The following is a 17,338-nucleotide window of genomic DNA, read 5'->3' as shown; positions in this document are numbered from 1 at the left end:
AAGATGATACTGTGAAAATGCTTCACTCAATATGCCAACAAATTTGGAAAATTCAGCAGTGGCCACAGGACTGGAAAAGGTCACTTTTCATTCCAATCCCAAAGAAAGGCAATGCCAAAGAATGCTCAAACTACTGCACAATTGCACTCATCTCACATGCTAGCAAAGTAATGCTCAAAATTCTCCAAGCCAGGCTTCAACAATGCGTGAACTGTGAACTTCCAAGTGTTCAAGTTGGTTTTAGAAAAGGCAGAGGAGCCAGAGATCAAATTGCCAACATCTACTGGATCATGGAAAAAGCAAGAGCGTTCCAGAAAAACATCCATTTCTTCTTTGTTGACTATGCCAAAGCCTTTGACTGTGTGGATCACAATCAACTGTGGAAAATTCTGAAAGAGATGGGAATACCAGACCACCTGACCTGCCTCTTGAGAAATCTATATGCAGGTCAGAAAGCAACAGTTAGAACTGGACATGGAACAACAGACTGGTTCCAAATAGGAAAAGGAGTACATCAAGGCTGTATGTTGTTCACCCTGCTATTTAACTCATATGCAGACTACATCATCAGAAACACTGGGCTGGATGAAGCTCAAGCTGGAATCAAGATTGCTGGGAGAAATATCAATATCCTCAGATATGTAGATGACACCTCCTGTATGGCAGAAAGTGAAGAACTAAAGGCCCTCTTGAAGAAAGTTAAAGGAGAGTGAAAAAGTTGGCTTAAAACTTAACATTAAAAAAACTAACATCTTGGCACCTGGTCCCATTCAGTTTAGTTCAGTTTAGTCACTCAGTTGTGTCCGACTCTTTGCAACCCCATGAATCGCAGCATGCCAGGCCTCCCTGTCTATCACCAACTCCCAGAGTTTACCCAAACTCATGCCCATTGAGTCAGTGATGCCATTCAGTCATCTCATCTTCTGTCGTCCCCTTCTCCGCGTGCCCTCAATTTTTCCCTGCATCAGGGTCTTTTCAAATGAGTCAACTCTTTGCATAAGGTGGCCAAAGTATTGGAGTTTCAGCCTCTGTCCTTCCAATGATCACCCAGGACTGATCTCCTTGCAGTTCAAGGGAATCTCAAGAGTCTTCTCCAACACCACTGTTCAGTGCTCAGCTTTCTTCACAGTCCAACTCTCACATCCATACATGACCACTGGAAAAACCATAGCCTTGACTAGATGGATTGTTGTTGGCAAAGTAATGTCTCTGCTTTTCAATATGCTAGCTAGATTGGTCATAACTTTTCTTCCAAGGAGTAAACGTCTTTTAATTTCATGGCTGCAGTCACCATCTGCAGTGATTCTGGAGCCCCAAAAGATAAAGTCTGACACTGTTTCCACTGTTTCCCCATCTATTTCCCATGAAGTGATGGGACCGGATGCCATGATCTTCGTTTTCTGAATGTTGAGCTTTAAGCCAACTTTTTCACTCTCCTCTTTCACTTTCAGCAAGAGGCTTTTGAGTTCCTCTTCACTTTCTGCCATAAGGGTGGTGTCATCTGCATATCTGAGGTTATTAATACTTCTCCCAGCAATCTTGATTCCAGCTTGTGTTTCATCCAGCCCAGCATTTTGCATGATGTACTCTGCATATAAGTTAAATAAGCAGGGTGACAATATACAGCCTTGATGTACTCCTTTTCCTATTTGGAACCAGTCTGTTGTTCCATGTCCAGTTCTAACTGTTGCTTTCTGACCTGCATATAGGTTTCTCAAGAGGCAGGTCAGGTGGTCTGGTATTCCCATCTCTTTCAGTATTTTCCACAATTTATTGTGATCCACACAGTCAAAGGCTTTGGCATAGTCAATAAAGCAGAAATGGATGTTTTTCTGGAACTCGCTTGCTTTTTCCATGATCCAGCAGATGTTGGCAATTTGATCTCTGGTTCCTCTGCCTTTTCTAAAACTAGCTTGAACATGTCGAAGTTCACAGTTTATGTATTGCTGAAGCCTGGCTTGGAGAATTTTGAGCATTACTTTACTAGCATGTGAGATGAGTGCAATTGTGTGGTAGTTTGAGCATTCTTTGGCATTGCCTTTCTATGGGATTGGAATGAAAAATGACTTTTTGCAGTTCTGTGGCCACTGCTGAGTTTTCCACATTTGCTGGCATATTGAGTGTAGCACTTTCACAGCATCATCTTTCAGGATTTGAAATAGCTCAACTGGAATTCCATTACCTCCATTAGCTTTGTTGGTAGTGATGCTTTCTAAGGCCCACTTGACTTCACATTCCAGGATGTCTGGCTCCAGGTGAGTGATCACACGATTGTGATTATCTGGGTTGCGAAGCTCTTTTTTGTACAGTTCTTCTGTGTATTCTTGCCATCTCTTCTTAATATCTTCTGCTTCTGTTAGGTCCCTACCATTTCTGTCCTTTAGTGAGCCCATCTTTGCATGAAATGTTCCCTTGGTATCTCTAATTTTCTTGAAGAGATCTCTAGTCTTTCCCATTCTATTGTTTTCCTCTATTTCTTTGCATTGATCGCTGAGGAAGGGTTTCTTATCTCTCCTTGCTATTCTTTGGAACTCTGCATTCAGATGCTTATATCTTTCTTTTTCTCCTTTGCTTTTCACTTCAACAATACTTCATTAAAAAAAGAGTTAAGAAAGAAAGACCAAGAGGAATTAACCAGTAAAACTGGTAAAATAAAATGACTTGAGTTTGTACTATTTTATGCAAATAAGTTGGAAAACCTGGGTGAAACTGATAGCAATACAATACAGTACAATACAATAAAATACTTTTGATCAAAGTTGTGCTGAAGAAATAAAGAACTACTCTCTGGAAAAAGTAATTAATAAATTCAGATGATTTCATAGGAGAGCCAAAAAACAAAAGAGAAATTTGTGGAAATACAAAAATATCCAGTTTTCCCTACATAGAAAATGTTACATTTGTGGCTGAATCTGAGAAAGACTGTGTAGAAAAGGAAAAGGAAACTAAAGATGTACTTCCTTATAAATATTGATACAAAAATATTAATTAAAATATCAGCAAATAGAATCCAACTGCATTATGAAAGCAATCCACCATGAACAAATGGGATTATCCAATGAATGGAAATGTGGTTCAGTTATGTGAAATCCTTCTATTTAAATTACCAAATTAACAGATCAAAGGAAAAAAATAACATTTTTTTCCAGTAAAAAGGCTCTTGCCACCAATTGTCCATAAGGCACTCAAATAAGAACTGATTGTAATTGATATGTGTACTTCATTCCTAAAGCCAGCATCTTACTTAAGGGGTAAATAGTAAACAACTACCATCAAGATCAGAAATAAGGCAAGAGTATTCATTGCCTTAGATTGTGTCTGCTCAGAAGCAGATCCTGAGTCGAGAATTTGAAAGGTCAAATATTACAAAAGTAGTCTATTTCCTGCAGAGTGCCACTGAAGATCATCTCAGTTCAGTTCAGTTCAGTTCAGTCACTCAGTAGTGTCCAACTCTTTGTGACCCTATGAACTGCAGCACGCCAGGTCTCCCTGTCCATCACCAACTCCTGAAGTCCACCCAAACCCATGTCCATTGAGTTGGTGATGCCATCCAACCATCTCATCCTCTGTCGTCCCCTTCTCTTCCTGCCTTCAATCTTTCCCAGCATCAGTGACTTTTCAGATGAGTCAGCTTTTTGCATCAGGTGGCCAAAGTATTGGAGTTTCAGCTTTAACATCAGTCCTTCCAATGAATATTCAGGACTGATTTCCTTTAGGATAGACTGGTTGGATCTCCTGGCAGTCCAAGGGACTCTCAAGAGTCTTCTGCAACACCACAGTTCAAAAGCATCAATTCTTCAGCACCTAGCGTTCTTTATAGTCCAACTCTCACATCCATACATGACCACTGGAAAAACCATAGCCTTGACTAGACATGGGAGGGCTTTCTAAAAATGGCTGAATCTAGAGGCCTAGAACTTCACTTTAGGTCTTCCTCTTACCTTCTTCAGATCCTGCTCTTCTCCTCTTCACTGGTCTGGTTCTTTCTATTTTTGTGTTTAATATGTATTTATTTGGTTGCATCTGGTCTTAGTTGCAGCATGTGGGATCTTTTGTTGCAGTACACTGACTCTCTAGTTATGGCAGGCAGGCAGGCTCAGTATTTGCTCCAAGGCATGTGGGATCTTAGTTCTCTGGCCAGGGATAAAACCTGTGACCCCTGCATCTCAAGGGAGATTCTTAATCACAGGACCACAAGGGAAATTCCTGGCCTGGTTCTTTCTTCTGCAGAAGGCTCTGTTCATCTGGCTGGGAAGATGGCACAGTTCAGTTTAGTTCAGTCGCTCAGTCATGTCCGACTCTTTGCAGATGGGGAAACAGTGCAAACAGTGTCAGACTTTATTTTGGGGGACTCCAAAATCACTGCAGATGGTGACTGTAGCCATGAAATTAAAAGATGCTTACTCCTTGAAAGAAAAGTTATGACCAACCTAGATAGCATATTTAAAAGCAGAGACATTATTTTACCAACAAAGGTCCATCTAATCAAGGCTATGGTTTTTCAGTGTTCATGTATGGATGTGAGAGTTGGACAGTGAAGAAGGCTGAGCACTGAAGAATTTATGCTTTTGAACTGTGGTGTTGGAGAAGACTCTTGAGAGTCCCTTGGACTGGAAAGAGATCCAATCAGTCCATACTGAAGGAGATCAGCCCTGAGATTTCTTTGGAAGGAATGATGCTGAAGCTGAAACTCCAGTACTTTGGCCACCTCATGCGAAGAAGATCATCTAGACAGATAATATCTCCCAAGAGGAATAGAAAGCAGGTATGCTGAATATGAGAGGTAATTTAGATAGACAGCCTAAAGGCTGTTATTTGCATCGTTTCCTTGTCCATTCTTCTGGATGTAAATATGGTCCCAGGCACATAGGCTTGTAAGTGAACTCTGACATAACCATGTCACAAACAACACTACCTTGAGATCTGCCTCTTAGTTTTTAGTGGAACAGAATTATCAGATCATTCACAGAAGGAAGAGTCTCCTTCCTCAAACATTATCATGAAGTTTGGGGATCCAGAGGTGTGGGATGGTCATGATCAATTAACTTTCCCCAATAATGGGAAAGAAGGGGGGGCTTCACTGGTGACTCAGATGGTAAAGAATCTGCCTGCAATGCAAGAGACCCAGGTTTGATCCCCGGGTCAGGAAGATCCCCTGGAGAAGAGAATGGCAACTCACTCCAGTATCCTTGCCTGGAGAACTCCATGGACAGAGGTATAGTCCATGGGGTCTCAAAGAGTCAGGACCTGACTGACCAAATAACACTTTCACTTTTTCACTTTCAAGAGCAAAAATGGCCATGGTGGTGGCATTAACTCTTTCCTCTTGTAGTAAACGTGAAATTATAGATATGTGGTTATTACTGTATTAGTTATCTTCCCTGTGTAACAAATTAGCCCAAATTAGCAACTTAGACAACTACACTTATTATCTTACAGTTTCTGATTGTCGGTGGGGTGAGGGCAAGAAGGTGGTCAGGAATCAGGAGATGGCTTAACTAGGTGCATCTAGCTCAGATTGTCTCACAGGCTGTGATGATGGTGTTGGCCAGAACAGTAGTCATCTGAAGATTCATTTGGAGGAGGATTTGCTTCCAAGCTCACTCACATGGCTGGTGACAAGCCTCAGAAGATCCACTTCCAGGCTCACTCAGAGATACAATCTCCTTGCCATGTGGATCTCTCCACAGGGCCACCAATAACATGACTGGCTTACCTCAAAACCTCAGAAAGAGTGAAAAAGACAGCAAAACAAAATGGGCAGGTTGGAAGGCACAGTCTACTGGTAATTTAACCTTCAAAATTGTATTCCACCGTTTTTGAAGCTTTCTACACATTAGAAGTGAATTATTAGCTTGAACCCAGACTCAGGGCTTCCCTGTTGGCTCAGCTGTAAAGAATACATTGCCTTCTCCATAACACACTGCTAGAAGTATTAAAACAGTGAAGCCCAACATGAGCCCCCAGGCAGAATGCAGGAACTGAACAGAGAAGTGGACTTTGAGATATTAAGTATGCTATCGGTGTGAAGAGTTCTTCAAAAAGCAAAATAAATTATGAGTGCTAGAATTTGAATCATGACTCCGGTTTACTATTTTTGTAACCTTCTATATACCCTAATTTAATGTATAAAATATAGATGTAATAATGGTAGCTAAGTTCAGAGGGTTGTGAAAATTGAAAGAGATTTTTGAAAAATGTTTAGCAGAGTGCTTGGAATATAACAGGGTTTCACAAATCTAACTAATCTTGGGCCTTCTGTTTTCCTTTCAGAATGCACTCTCTATTCTAACCCTTTAAGCATCCTCTGAGGATTTGAAGAAACAAAGACTCTTTAACCATTAGGCATCTGTCTCTCCCTGAAATCTGGAACACTCTAGGGACCAGAGCACAGACAAAAGTCTGTCTCTGGAGGAGTTACAGTGTTTGGCTGCTGGGCAGAGGCCAAGGGAAACTGGGGTGTCCAGGGGAAAAGCAGGATGATAGAGAATCTAAACTGGGAAGAGGGCCCCGTTTAGGCCCCCTCTTGACCATGGGAGTCAAGAGACCCCCGTGGGAGGTCTTTGAAAGAGACAGCACTCCTCACTATGCCTCTGTGTTATTCATATTTGATCATGTGTTGCTTCTCCTGATGGCTCCTGTATAAATCCCCTTTCTTTTGAATGAAAGAAATATGGACCACTATAGGAAGTCAAATAGAGAAAACTCCAGGGATGTGAGTAACCTGGGGACTGGGTGTTGGGCTTGACAAAGTCTCAAAGCCAGGGTCACCCTAGAAAGGAGGACTTTCTGAGAGGTTGAGGAAGGAAAAGATACAAAATGTTACTTGTTCAATCTTAAGAAGTTTCACACAACAATTATTAAATATTATGAACTGAACATACAAAAGTAAAACAAAAAACCTTTCTTTTGTTTCTGTTTCATCCATCCATTCATTCAACTGTTTGCTATAATGAGTACATATATCTACTTTTAATGGATGTGTACACAACAGCTGTGGGTCACACTCTTGGCATAAGGGATAAGGTCATGAGCAAGACATACATAACTGGATATAAGAAAATCACAGGTAGAGTACTTAAAAGGTCAATTTAGGTCCCTCTGAGGTCAGCATGGATGAGTCCCTCTATGTAATTTAGGTTTGGCATGGGATGGGTCAGGAAGTAGAGAAGACTTCTCAAAGGATGTAACTCAAGATCTTTGAATAGTGATAGAAATTCGTAAGGCAACGAATACTGAGAATGATGGAAGGTGGAGCAGGAAAACTTTGTCACGTCAGTTCCTTAAACCTGTGGCCCACTGAGTTGAGAATAACATCAGGCCCTTTTAACACCAGAGCTGGGAACACGTCATACAGGATTGTATCCTTTTCTTACCTAATTTTATACACTAACAGGAAAGCAGTCTCATCTGTGATGCTGGGGTCACCCTACAACCATACAGCAGAAGCCCCTGCCACCTTCATCCTGGTGGGTATCCCAGGTTTGCAGTCCTCACATCTTTGGCTGGCTCTCTCACTGAGCACCATGTATACCACAGCCCTGTTAGGAAACACCCTCATAGTGACCGTCATCTGGGTGGATTCCACTCTACAGGAGCCCATGTACTGCTTCCTGTGTGTTCTGGCTGCTGTGGACATGGTTATGGCCTCCTCGGTGGTGCCCAAGATGGTGAGCATCTTCTCCTCAGGACACAACGCCATCAGCTTTAATGCTTGTTTCACTCAGATGTATTTTGTCCATGCAGCCACAGCTGTGGAGACGGGGCTGCTGCTGGCCATGGCTTTTGACCGCTATGTGGCCATCTTTAAGCCCCTACACTATAAGAGAACTCTCACACCTCGAGTGATGCTTGGAATGAGTGTGACCATCACCATCAGAGCGACTGTATTCATGACTCCACTGAGCTGGATGGTGAGTCATCTGCCCTTCTGTGGCTCGAACGTGGTTCTCCATTCCTACTGTGAGCACATGGCTGTGGCCAAGTTGGCTTGTGCCGACCCCAGGCCCAGTAGTCTCTATAGTCTGATTGGTTCCTCCATTATTGTGGGTTCTGATGTGGCCTTTATTGCTGCCTCCTATATCCTGATTCTCCAGACAGTATTCAGTTTGTCCTCAAAGAATGCTCAGTTAAAAGCATTAGGTACATGTGGCTCCCATGTAGGTGTTATGGCTCTGTACTACCTGCCTGGGATGGCATCCATCTATGTGGCCTGGCTGGGGGAGGACATAGTGCCTTTGTGCACCCAAGTGCTATTAGCTGACTTCTATCTGATCATCCCACCATCTTTGAACCCCATCATCTATGGCCTAAGGATGAAGCAAATACGGAAGCGAACCTGGGGCCTGCTGATTCACTGCCTCTTTAACCCCTCCAACTTGGGTTCAGGAACTCAGGCCCTTGAGCAAACCAGACAACTTCAAAGATGCCCTAGCTAACCTGGACAGTTTGGTTCACCTGACACCATACAAGGTCTAAGTAAAGAAGCTGTGAAGTTTAACTTTACCTAACTATTCAATTTTAGCAATGATGTCAATGAAATGATTTATTTTCTGATGAATATAATGGTTTGAATAAACTAGTATTTGAATCAGAGATAAGTCTGAGCAGAGAATATAGATTTGGATTTTTCCTTCCTTAGATTCTGACCTACATTTCCAATTTAATATCCTACCAGACCCTCTGCAGAAGAAACCAACTGTTGGGTGCAATGTCTGATTGATTTTCTCACAACTCTTCTCCTTATATGATTATATGGAAGCAACTGTTAATATATAGTACACTGACCTCTGGGCTATTGATGAATCCACTCAATTTGGATCATGTGCTCATACCTGGAACGGAGTCTGTCTCCAGTCAAAATGGATTCCAGCTTATCTGAGAAGATGTAAACCTGAAATCACTGATGGTGGACATTTTCTAACACATGTACTTGGAAAGTGAAATCTGTTCAAAAATTGGTTCTTTGGTTCCAATTCATTTTGAACACACAAGTACATCCCTGTTATTATGTACTATAAGATGTACCTCTATTCCCTATGTACCTAGTATTGTACAGGAAGTTGCAATGGTGTCCTAATCACCAGCTTTTTGTTTGTAAACAATGGAAGCTAAGGCAATGTGAGTTTGCTTTTATTTTCTCCTTTCAGAAAGTTTTAATTTCTATAGTCAGTATATGTTAAAGAGAAAGGAATTTCATATGTAAGAGATACATATATTTGACTCTGGTGTATTGGAAAGTCTTAATAAAATATAGTTTCCAAATAAGAGTTGATGGCAAGTTACTGTATCTGTGTCTTAATATTTCCTTTGTACTGATGGGGAAACAATGCTAATTATAAAATGCATTGAAGATTAAATTTCAAAATGAGCACATAAAACAATGCCTTGTATATATGCTGTGCATACTTTAAAATATACCCAAAAATTTGTAATTTCATAATTTTAAGGGCTACTCATAGGTACTGTTGATATTGTAAACCTGAGTAGATAAACATGTACAAAGTAACTGTTCCAAAGAGATCTGATGTTCAACCACTTAGCAGCCATCAGTTCAGTTCAGTTCAGTTCAGTTCAGTCGCTCAGTCGTGTCTGACTCTTGCGACCCCATAAATCGCAGCACACCAGGCCTCCCTGTCTATCACCAACTCCTGGAGTTCACTCAGACTCACGTCCACTGAGTCAGTGATGCCATCCAGCCATCTCATCCTGGGTTGTCCCCTTCTTCTCCTGCCCCCAATCCCTCCCAACATCAGAGTCTTTTCCAATGAGTCAACTCTTCACATGAGGTGCCCAAAGTACTGGAGTTTCAGCTTTAGCATCATTCCTTCCAAAGAAATCCCAGGGCTGATCTCCTTCAGAATGGAAACAAACTCTCTACCACTAAGCACCTGTCTCTCCCTGCAATCTGGAAAGCTCCCTTGGGCCAGAGAACAGGGAAATATCATTCACTGGAGGAGTTATAGTGTTTGTCTGCTGGGCAGAGGTCAAGGGAAGCTGAGGTGTCCGGGGGAAAAGCAGGGTGACAGAGAATCTGAAGGGAAAGAGGGCTCCCAACGGGAGGGCTCTGAAAGTGACAACACTCCTCGTCGTGCCTCCAAGTTGTTCGTGTTTGATCTTGTGTTGCTCTTCCTGAAGGGTCCTGTATAAATCCCCCTTATTTGGGTGAAAACAATGTGAACCGCCAGAGGAAGTCAAATAGAGAAAACTCCAGGGATGTGAGTAACTAACCTGGGGACTGGGTGTTGGGCTTGATGAAATCTCAAAGCCAGGGTCACCCTAGAAAAGAGGATATAAGCAACTCCACTACAAAGGGCTGGCCAGGTCTCATGGGTACTGCTGATACCAAGATCACATTCTGGAAATCATGGGACAACTGGGGAGATAAAAGGAACAGGATATACATGATTATTTTGGTTGAAAGCTGAGAGAGGAAGGGGTGAGTCTAACCTGGATTGAAGGAGAGAGGGTTTTCAGGGATTAACAGGGGTTGAGAGAATAGAAACTGAGCAGTAGGTCTGATTAGGAGCATGTGCTTTTGGTCATAGAGGGGAGGCATTGATTTATCATAAACACAAAGGCTCCATTGACTCAATTATGGATTACTATTTTACCTTTAAGATAATTTTCATTTGAATTATTTCCCATTCTTTAAATAGAAATAAAATATCCTGACATATCCTATGATTTTTTAATTGAATTAAGTGTCTTGTCTAAGCTTTTCTTTAGTATTGGCTCTCCAGCTATTCAAGTGAATGTCTCTGCAGGGTTGAAGGCAGAGGCAGATTGTGGTCTGGAAATGTTTTAGGAGAGCTTGGCCAGAGCTTTCTGAAGAACAGTGCACTTCAAGAACCAGGAAGCAATTGTATTTCTTGATCTTGGTAGTTAGTGGCCATGAGGGTGTGTTCATGTCTCACAGATAAAACTTAAGACTGTCTATTTTACCATATGGATGCTATATTTCAATCAAAAGTTAACCAAAAAATAAGAAGCAGGCAACAGTGTTAATGTTCTGGATAGGTCAAGTAAAATAAAGACTGAAAACACTGTACTGGCAACATGTCAGTGATGGAGGTAATTGTTGGTCTTAGCAAATTTTTTCAGTAGCTTACTGAAGAGTAAGGTAGTAATAAACAGACCCACCAAACCGAATGTTCTGCCAGTGGGCCAGACCATTAAGACATGTAAATCTCCAGCATTGCTAAGCAAGAAGAAAAAGGAATGAGGGAACTAAAACCTCATAGAAATGAAAAGTATGACCTGTGACAACTTGCCAAGGCTTGAGAGGAGGGATGGGCAGGCACTAGATAAGACTTCTCTCAGAAGAAAGGTAGATTTATACAGGGGGATCCAGAGAGGAAGATCGTGGATCAGAGGTAAATAGCAGGAGGAGCCATTCTGATTCCTCAGATTCTCTTCAACTCTTTAAGGAAAGATGCTCAGTCTTGGCTTTATGGCATCCAGGAAACACATAGCAGTCTTAATGATATCCTGAATAATTTTCTTTTCATGCTACACTATTATTCTACTTTAAAAAGCTTTCCTTTATCTTCTCATGATCTTCTCACTGAAGATGTCTCCCCCAGTGGTTATATGCAGTTAGGTTCTCTGACTGTAAAACAGAGCTCATTAGTTTATTCAGTCTGTTCCATTATAAAGCATTTCTTACATTTAGGGTGTTGTTTTTTTGTTTCAATAAAGACCGTAGTTTTCAATTATATCCCATAAGTTTGACTTTTTAGAAAACTTCTGAGGACTCTCATCAAGGTTTCTGTTGGTAACTGGGTGTGGAGTCAATTAGTGGTAGGCTCTGGGTAAAGCATCTGCCTGTGATGCAGAAGACCCAGGTTTGATCCCTGGGTTGGGAAGATCCCCTGGAGAAGGAAATGGCAACCCACTCCAGTATTCTTGCCTGGAGAATCCCATGGACACAGGAGCCTGGTGGCCAACAGTCCACGGGTTGCAAAGAGTTGGACATGACTGAGAGACTACACTTACTTACTTACTCCAGAGGGTACCTGGAAGGGACAAATGTGTGTTGCCTGATTAGCACTGAGAACCAGGTAACTATTAGTTTAGTGCTCTGACTACTGCCATTGATGGGATTCTGAAGTCAGTTCTCCCTCAATCTTACCTACTCAGCGTTTTAGGGAGAAGCCAGAAGTGATGAGAAATCCAAGAATGATCAAGTGAAGACAATGTCCAAGGATCTGGAAAGTTCTTAGCCTTTTAGCCCATAACTGAAGGGAGGGACAGAGGGTGATAACTAACAACTGGCTAGTCTGGAGGCTTGATAATAAGCACTCTTTATTTAAGGTTGCCTTCACACCTGGGAAAGAGTTCTTGGGCTTTATTTGAGTACCATAAAGTCAACATAGTCACACAATCAGTGTTGCGACCCACTAGCCTGAAGCTCTGAGAGATGTAGTATTAGGGTAGTGGGAGTTTCACGAAAGAGAAGATGAAAAACATTACATGTTAAATCTATGAAGTTCATTGTTTCATTCAACAATGATTATATATTAGGAACCGAACATTCAGAACTAAAAGAAACATTCTTTCCTCTGATTTTTCATTCATTCAACATTTTGCTATTATGAGCACACATATCCTCTCTTAATGGACTTGTGCACAACACCTCTGGGTCACACACTTGGTATAATTTATAAGGCCATGAACAAGACACCCATGACTGAATACAATAAAGCCACAGGTTTGGTACTGGAATGATCAGTTTAGGTCCCTCAGAGGTAAGCATAGATGAGAGCTCATAAAAGCTTTGAAGCTACCTAATTTAGTTTTGTCATGAGATGGGGCAGGAAGTAAAGAGGACTTCCCAAAGGAGGTAACTCAAGATCTTTGAATAGTGATAGAAATTCGTAAGGCAACGAATACTGAGAATGATGGAAGGTGGAGCAGGAAAACTTTGTCACGTCAGTTCCTTAAACCTGTGGCCCACTGAGTTGAGAATAACATCAGGCTCTTTTAACACCAGAGCTGGGAACACATCTTAGAGGATTGTATCCTTTTCTTACCTAATTTTATACACTAACAGGAAAGCAGTCTCATCTGTGATGCTGGGGTCACCCTACAACCATACAGCAGAAGCCCCTGCCACCTTCATCCTGGTGGGTATCCCAGGTTTGCAGTCCTCACATCTTTGGCTGGCTCTCTCACTGAGCACCATGTATACCACAGCCCTGTTAGGAAACACCCTCATAGTGACCGTCATCTGGGTGGATTCCACTCTACAGGAGCCCATGTACTGCTTCCTGTGTGTTCTGGCTGCCGTGGACATGGTTATGGCCTCCTCGGTGGTGCCCAAGATGGTGAGCATCTTCTCCTCAGGAGACAACGCCATCAGCTTTAATGCTTGTTTCACTCAGATGTATTTTGTCCATGCAGCCACAGCTGTGGAGACGGGGCTGCTGCTGGCCATGGCTTTTGACCACTATGTGGCCTCACACCTCGAGTGATGCTGGGAATGAGTGTGACCATCACCATCAGAGCTATTATGTCGATGACTCCACTGAGCTGGATGGTGAGTCATCTGTCCTTCTGTGGCTCCAACGTGGTTCTCCATTCCTACTGTGAGCACATAGCTGTGGCCAAGTTGGCTTGTGCCAACCCCAGGCCCAGTAGTCTTTATAGCCTGATTGTTTCCTCCATTATTGTGGGTTCTGATGTGGTGTTTATTGCTACCTCCTATATCCTGATTCTCCAGGCAGTTTTTGATCTCTCAAAGAATGCTCAGTTGAAAGCATTAAGCACATGTGGCTCCCATGTGGGGGTTATGGCTCTGTACTACCTGCCTGGGATGGCATCAGTCTATGTGGCCTGGCTAGGGGAGGACATAGTGCCTTTGAGCACCCAAGTGCTGTTAGCTGACTTGTATCTGATTATCCCATCAACCTTGAATCCCATCATCTATGGCCTGAGGACCAAGCAAATAAGGAATCGAACATGGAGCTTGGTGATGCACTGCTTCTTTAACTTGGGTTCATGAACACTTTGTTGAGCTCCTGAAGATTCCAGCCAACTTAAAAGGCTGTCTTAGAGTTCTGTGGATGTCGTTTGGTTCACTTGGTAGCATAGAAATTCCAGGATGAAACTGTGGAGAGTATTTTTGCCTACCTTTTCAATTTCTACCACGGATGTAGATGAAATAATTTTCTGACAATGCTTTTTATGATTTCAGTCACCTACTAACTGAATCAGAGATAAGTTTGGTAGATTATATAGAGCTGCGATTTTTTTTACTTAGATTCTGACCAACATTTTCAACTTAGTATGTGACTGGACCCTCTGCAGAAGAAACCAACTTTTGAGACCCCCCTACCTGACTGGTTTCCTCACAATTGTTCATCTTGTGTGATTATGTGGAAGCAACCGTTAATATGTAGGCCACTAACCTCTGGCCATTGATGAATCCACTCAACATGGGTCACATGCTCACACCTGGACCAGAGTCCATCTCTAGTGAAAATGGACTTGATTTTATCTGAGTGGATATAATATAAATATGGGATCCCTGATGGCGGCCATTTTCTAACATGAACTTGGAAAGAGAAATCTGTTCCACAGCAAGAGAAGCAGATGAGCAAAATGAGATGAGGAAACTGAGTCTCTGGTTATCTGGTTAGAATTAATTTGGACCATCCAGGTACATATCTCTTATTAAGTTCTATAAGACATATGTCTATAACCTTTTAATATATCCACTATTGCAAATTTCCCTATAGCTCAACAGGAAAGAATCTGCCCGCAAGGCAGGAGACCAGGGCTCGATCCCTGGTTTGGGAAGTTCCTCTGGAGAAGGAAATGGCAATCCACTCCAGTATTCTTGCCTGGAGAATTCCATGGACAGAGAAGCCTGGCGGGCTACAGTCCATGGAGTCGCAAAGAATTGGACACGACTGAGTGACTAACACCCATTGTTAAAGCTGGTTGGAATACTATATTAGGTTGATACAAAATAACTGTGATTTTGCACTGTGAATTTTATGTCATTATAGCTAGACTAAAATATATCTTTATTAATCAAAATAAGAACCATTATAATCAATACATTTTTACCAAACAGAAATGTTTGTTTATTCCTGTAGTGTAAAAATCTGTGCTTCAAGAGTCAATGAACTCTTTAAAGCATCTTCTGCCTCCTGCTGGTTATAGAACTGTCTTCCCTGCAAAAAGCTGTCAAGATGCTTGAAAAAGTGGTAGCCAGTTGGAGAAAGGTCAGGTGAATAAGGCAGATAAGGCAAAACTTTGCAGACCAATTTGTTCAACTTTTGTAGCGTGGTTGTGTGATGTGTGGTTGTGCGTTGTTGTGGAGTAGAGTTGGGCCCTTTCTATTGACCACTGCTGGCTGCAGGTGCTGCAGTTTTCAGCACATCTCATCAATCTGCTGAGCACACTTTTCAAACGAAATGGTGTTGCCAGGATTCAGAAAGTTGTAGCGGATCAGACCGGCAACAGACCACCAAACAGTGACCATGACCTTTTTCTGGTGCAAGTTTGGCTTTGGGAAGTGCTTTGAAGCTTCTTCTCGGTCCAACCACTGAGCTGGTCTTCGCTGGTTGTCTATGAAACCCACTTTTCATCACACGTCACAATCTGATCTAGAAATGGTTTGCTGGTGCGTAGAATAAGAGAAGATGACACTTCAAAACGATGATTTTTTTGATTTGCAGTCAGCTCATGAGGCACCCACTTATAGAGCTTTTTCACCTTTACAATTTGCTTCAAATGCAAATGACCGTATAATGGTCAATGCTGAGTTCCTCGGCAACTTCCTGTGTAGTTCTAAGCGGATCAGCTTCAATGATCCTCTCAATTGGTTGCTGTCAACTTTTGATGTCTGGCCACTATGCTCGTCATCTTCAAGGCGCTCATCTCCTTTGCAAAACTTGAATCACCACTTCACTGTACATTTGTTAGCAGTTGGGTCAAATGCACTGTTGATATTGTGGGTTATCTCTGCAGCTTTACGACTCATTTGAACTTGAATAAAAAAGTCCCTTGAATTTACTTTTTGTCTAACATTAGTTATATAGTCTAAAATAAATATAAGCAGCAAGTAATAACTAGCAAAAAATCATAGTAATAAATGTACATTAAAATGATATATAAAATAACCACATTTAAGACTGTATCCCAATATCAAATGGTCAATTTCAACAATGCAAAACCCCAATTATTTTTGTACCAACCTAATATGCTTTTGAACTGAGGTGTTGGAGAAGACTCTTGAGAGTCCCTTGGACTGCAAGGAGATCCAACCAGTCCATTCTGAAGGAGATCAGCCCTGGGATTTCTTTGGAAGGAATGATGCTAAAGCTGAAACTCCAGTACTTTGGCCACCTCATGCGAAGAGCTGACTCATTGGAAAAGACTTTGATGCTGGGAGGGATTGGGGGCAGGAGGAGAAGGGGACGACAGAGGATGAGATGGCTGGATGGCATCACTGACTCAATGAACTTGAATCTGAGTGAACTCTGGGAGTTGGTGATGGACAGGGAGGCCTGGCGTGCTGCGATTCATGGGGTTGCAAAGAGCTGGACACGACTGAGCGACTGAACTGAATTGAATAGTTATCACCAGCTTTTTGCTTCTAAGCAACAGAGGCTAAGGCAGTGTGAGTTTGTTTTTATTTTCCCCTTTCAGAAAATCTTAAACTGAATAAGTCCGTATATGTTAAAAGAAAGATATTTCATATGTAAGAGAGATATATATTTGATTCTGGCACATATGAAAATCATAATAAAATATAATTTACTAATAAGTGTTGATGGCAAGTTATTGTGTCTGAGTCTTTACCTCCTTTCTCTTTCTGGGGAAATAATGCTAATTCATAGTGGGTATTGAAAATTAAATTAAAAATGAGTGGGAATGACATAAAACAACACTTGAAATACTGTATATATTTTAAACATATACCCAATAAGTTTTTAATTTCATACTTTGAAAGGGTAGTCCTAGGCACCATTTAAATGTATTTCTGTATAGATCAGGATTCATGTCGAAACTGTTCCAAAGCGAAGTGATGCTTAACATCTTAGCAGCTATACCTTTTTCTAATATTATGTACTTGCTTAGAATGTATTTTATTTCTGAAAATCAAAGTAGGAATCCACCTCTAAAACTCAGATCAACCCCTTGAAACCCCATAACATAAAACCATCAAGATGGTGTGATGGTTAAGCATGTTTGGTAAGATTTCCATTTTGACCGGACATACTGTTCTCTCTCCACAAGCTACCCAGTGACTTAGTTATGCCTATTAAATCAAAGAATTATTAGATGCACTAAAGAATCTGATGGAAAGTGACAAAAGGATAGT

At 41.6% G+C, this 17,338-nt stretch overlaps 2 protein-coding genes across 2 annotated transcripts; both read left to right on the top strand.

The window, feature by feature from the left end:
• Positions 1-7,415: 7,415 nt before the first annotated feature.
• Positions 7,416-8,438, top strand: LOC138420175 (olfactory receptor 52I1-like). Its single transcript, XM_069553318.1, has one exon. It carries the CDS (start codon positions 7,416-7,418, stop codon positions 8,436-8,438), a length of 1,023 nt encoding a protein of 340 aa, XP_069409419.1.
• A 4,574-nt stretch (positions 8,439-13,012) lies between these two features.
• On the top strand, positions 13,013-14,005 carry LOC138420553 (olfactory receptor 52I2-like). The gene is given in 2 exon segments (XM_069553845.1): positions 13,013-13,455; positions 13,458-14,005. Coding segments are annotated over 2 exon segments (930 nt in total). The 5' UTR covers positions 13,013-13,073.
• The last annotated feature ends 3,333 nt before the right edge of the window (positions 14,006-17,338 follow it).

Source organism: Ovis canadensis, chromosome 15 (genome assembly GCF_042477335.2).
Source record: "Ovis canadensis isolate MfBH-ARS-UI-01 breed Bighorn chromosome 15, ARS-UI_OviCan_v2, whole genome shotgun sequence".
In the NCBI taxonomy this organism is placed as follows: Eukaryota; Metazoa; Chordata; class Mammalia; order Artiodactyla; family Bovidae; genus Ovis; species Ovis canadensis.
The sequence above is the reverse complement of the archived record's forward strand: the minus strand, read 5'-3'. Positions and strand labels throughout refer to the sequence as shown.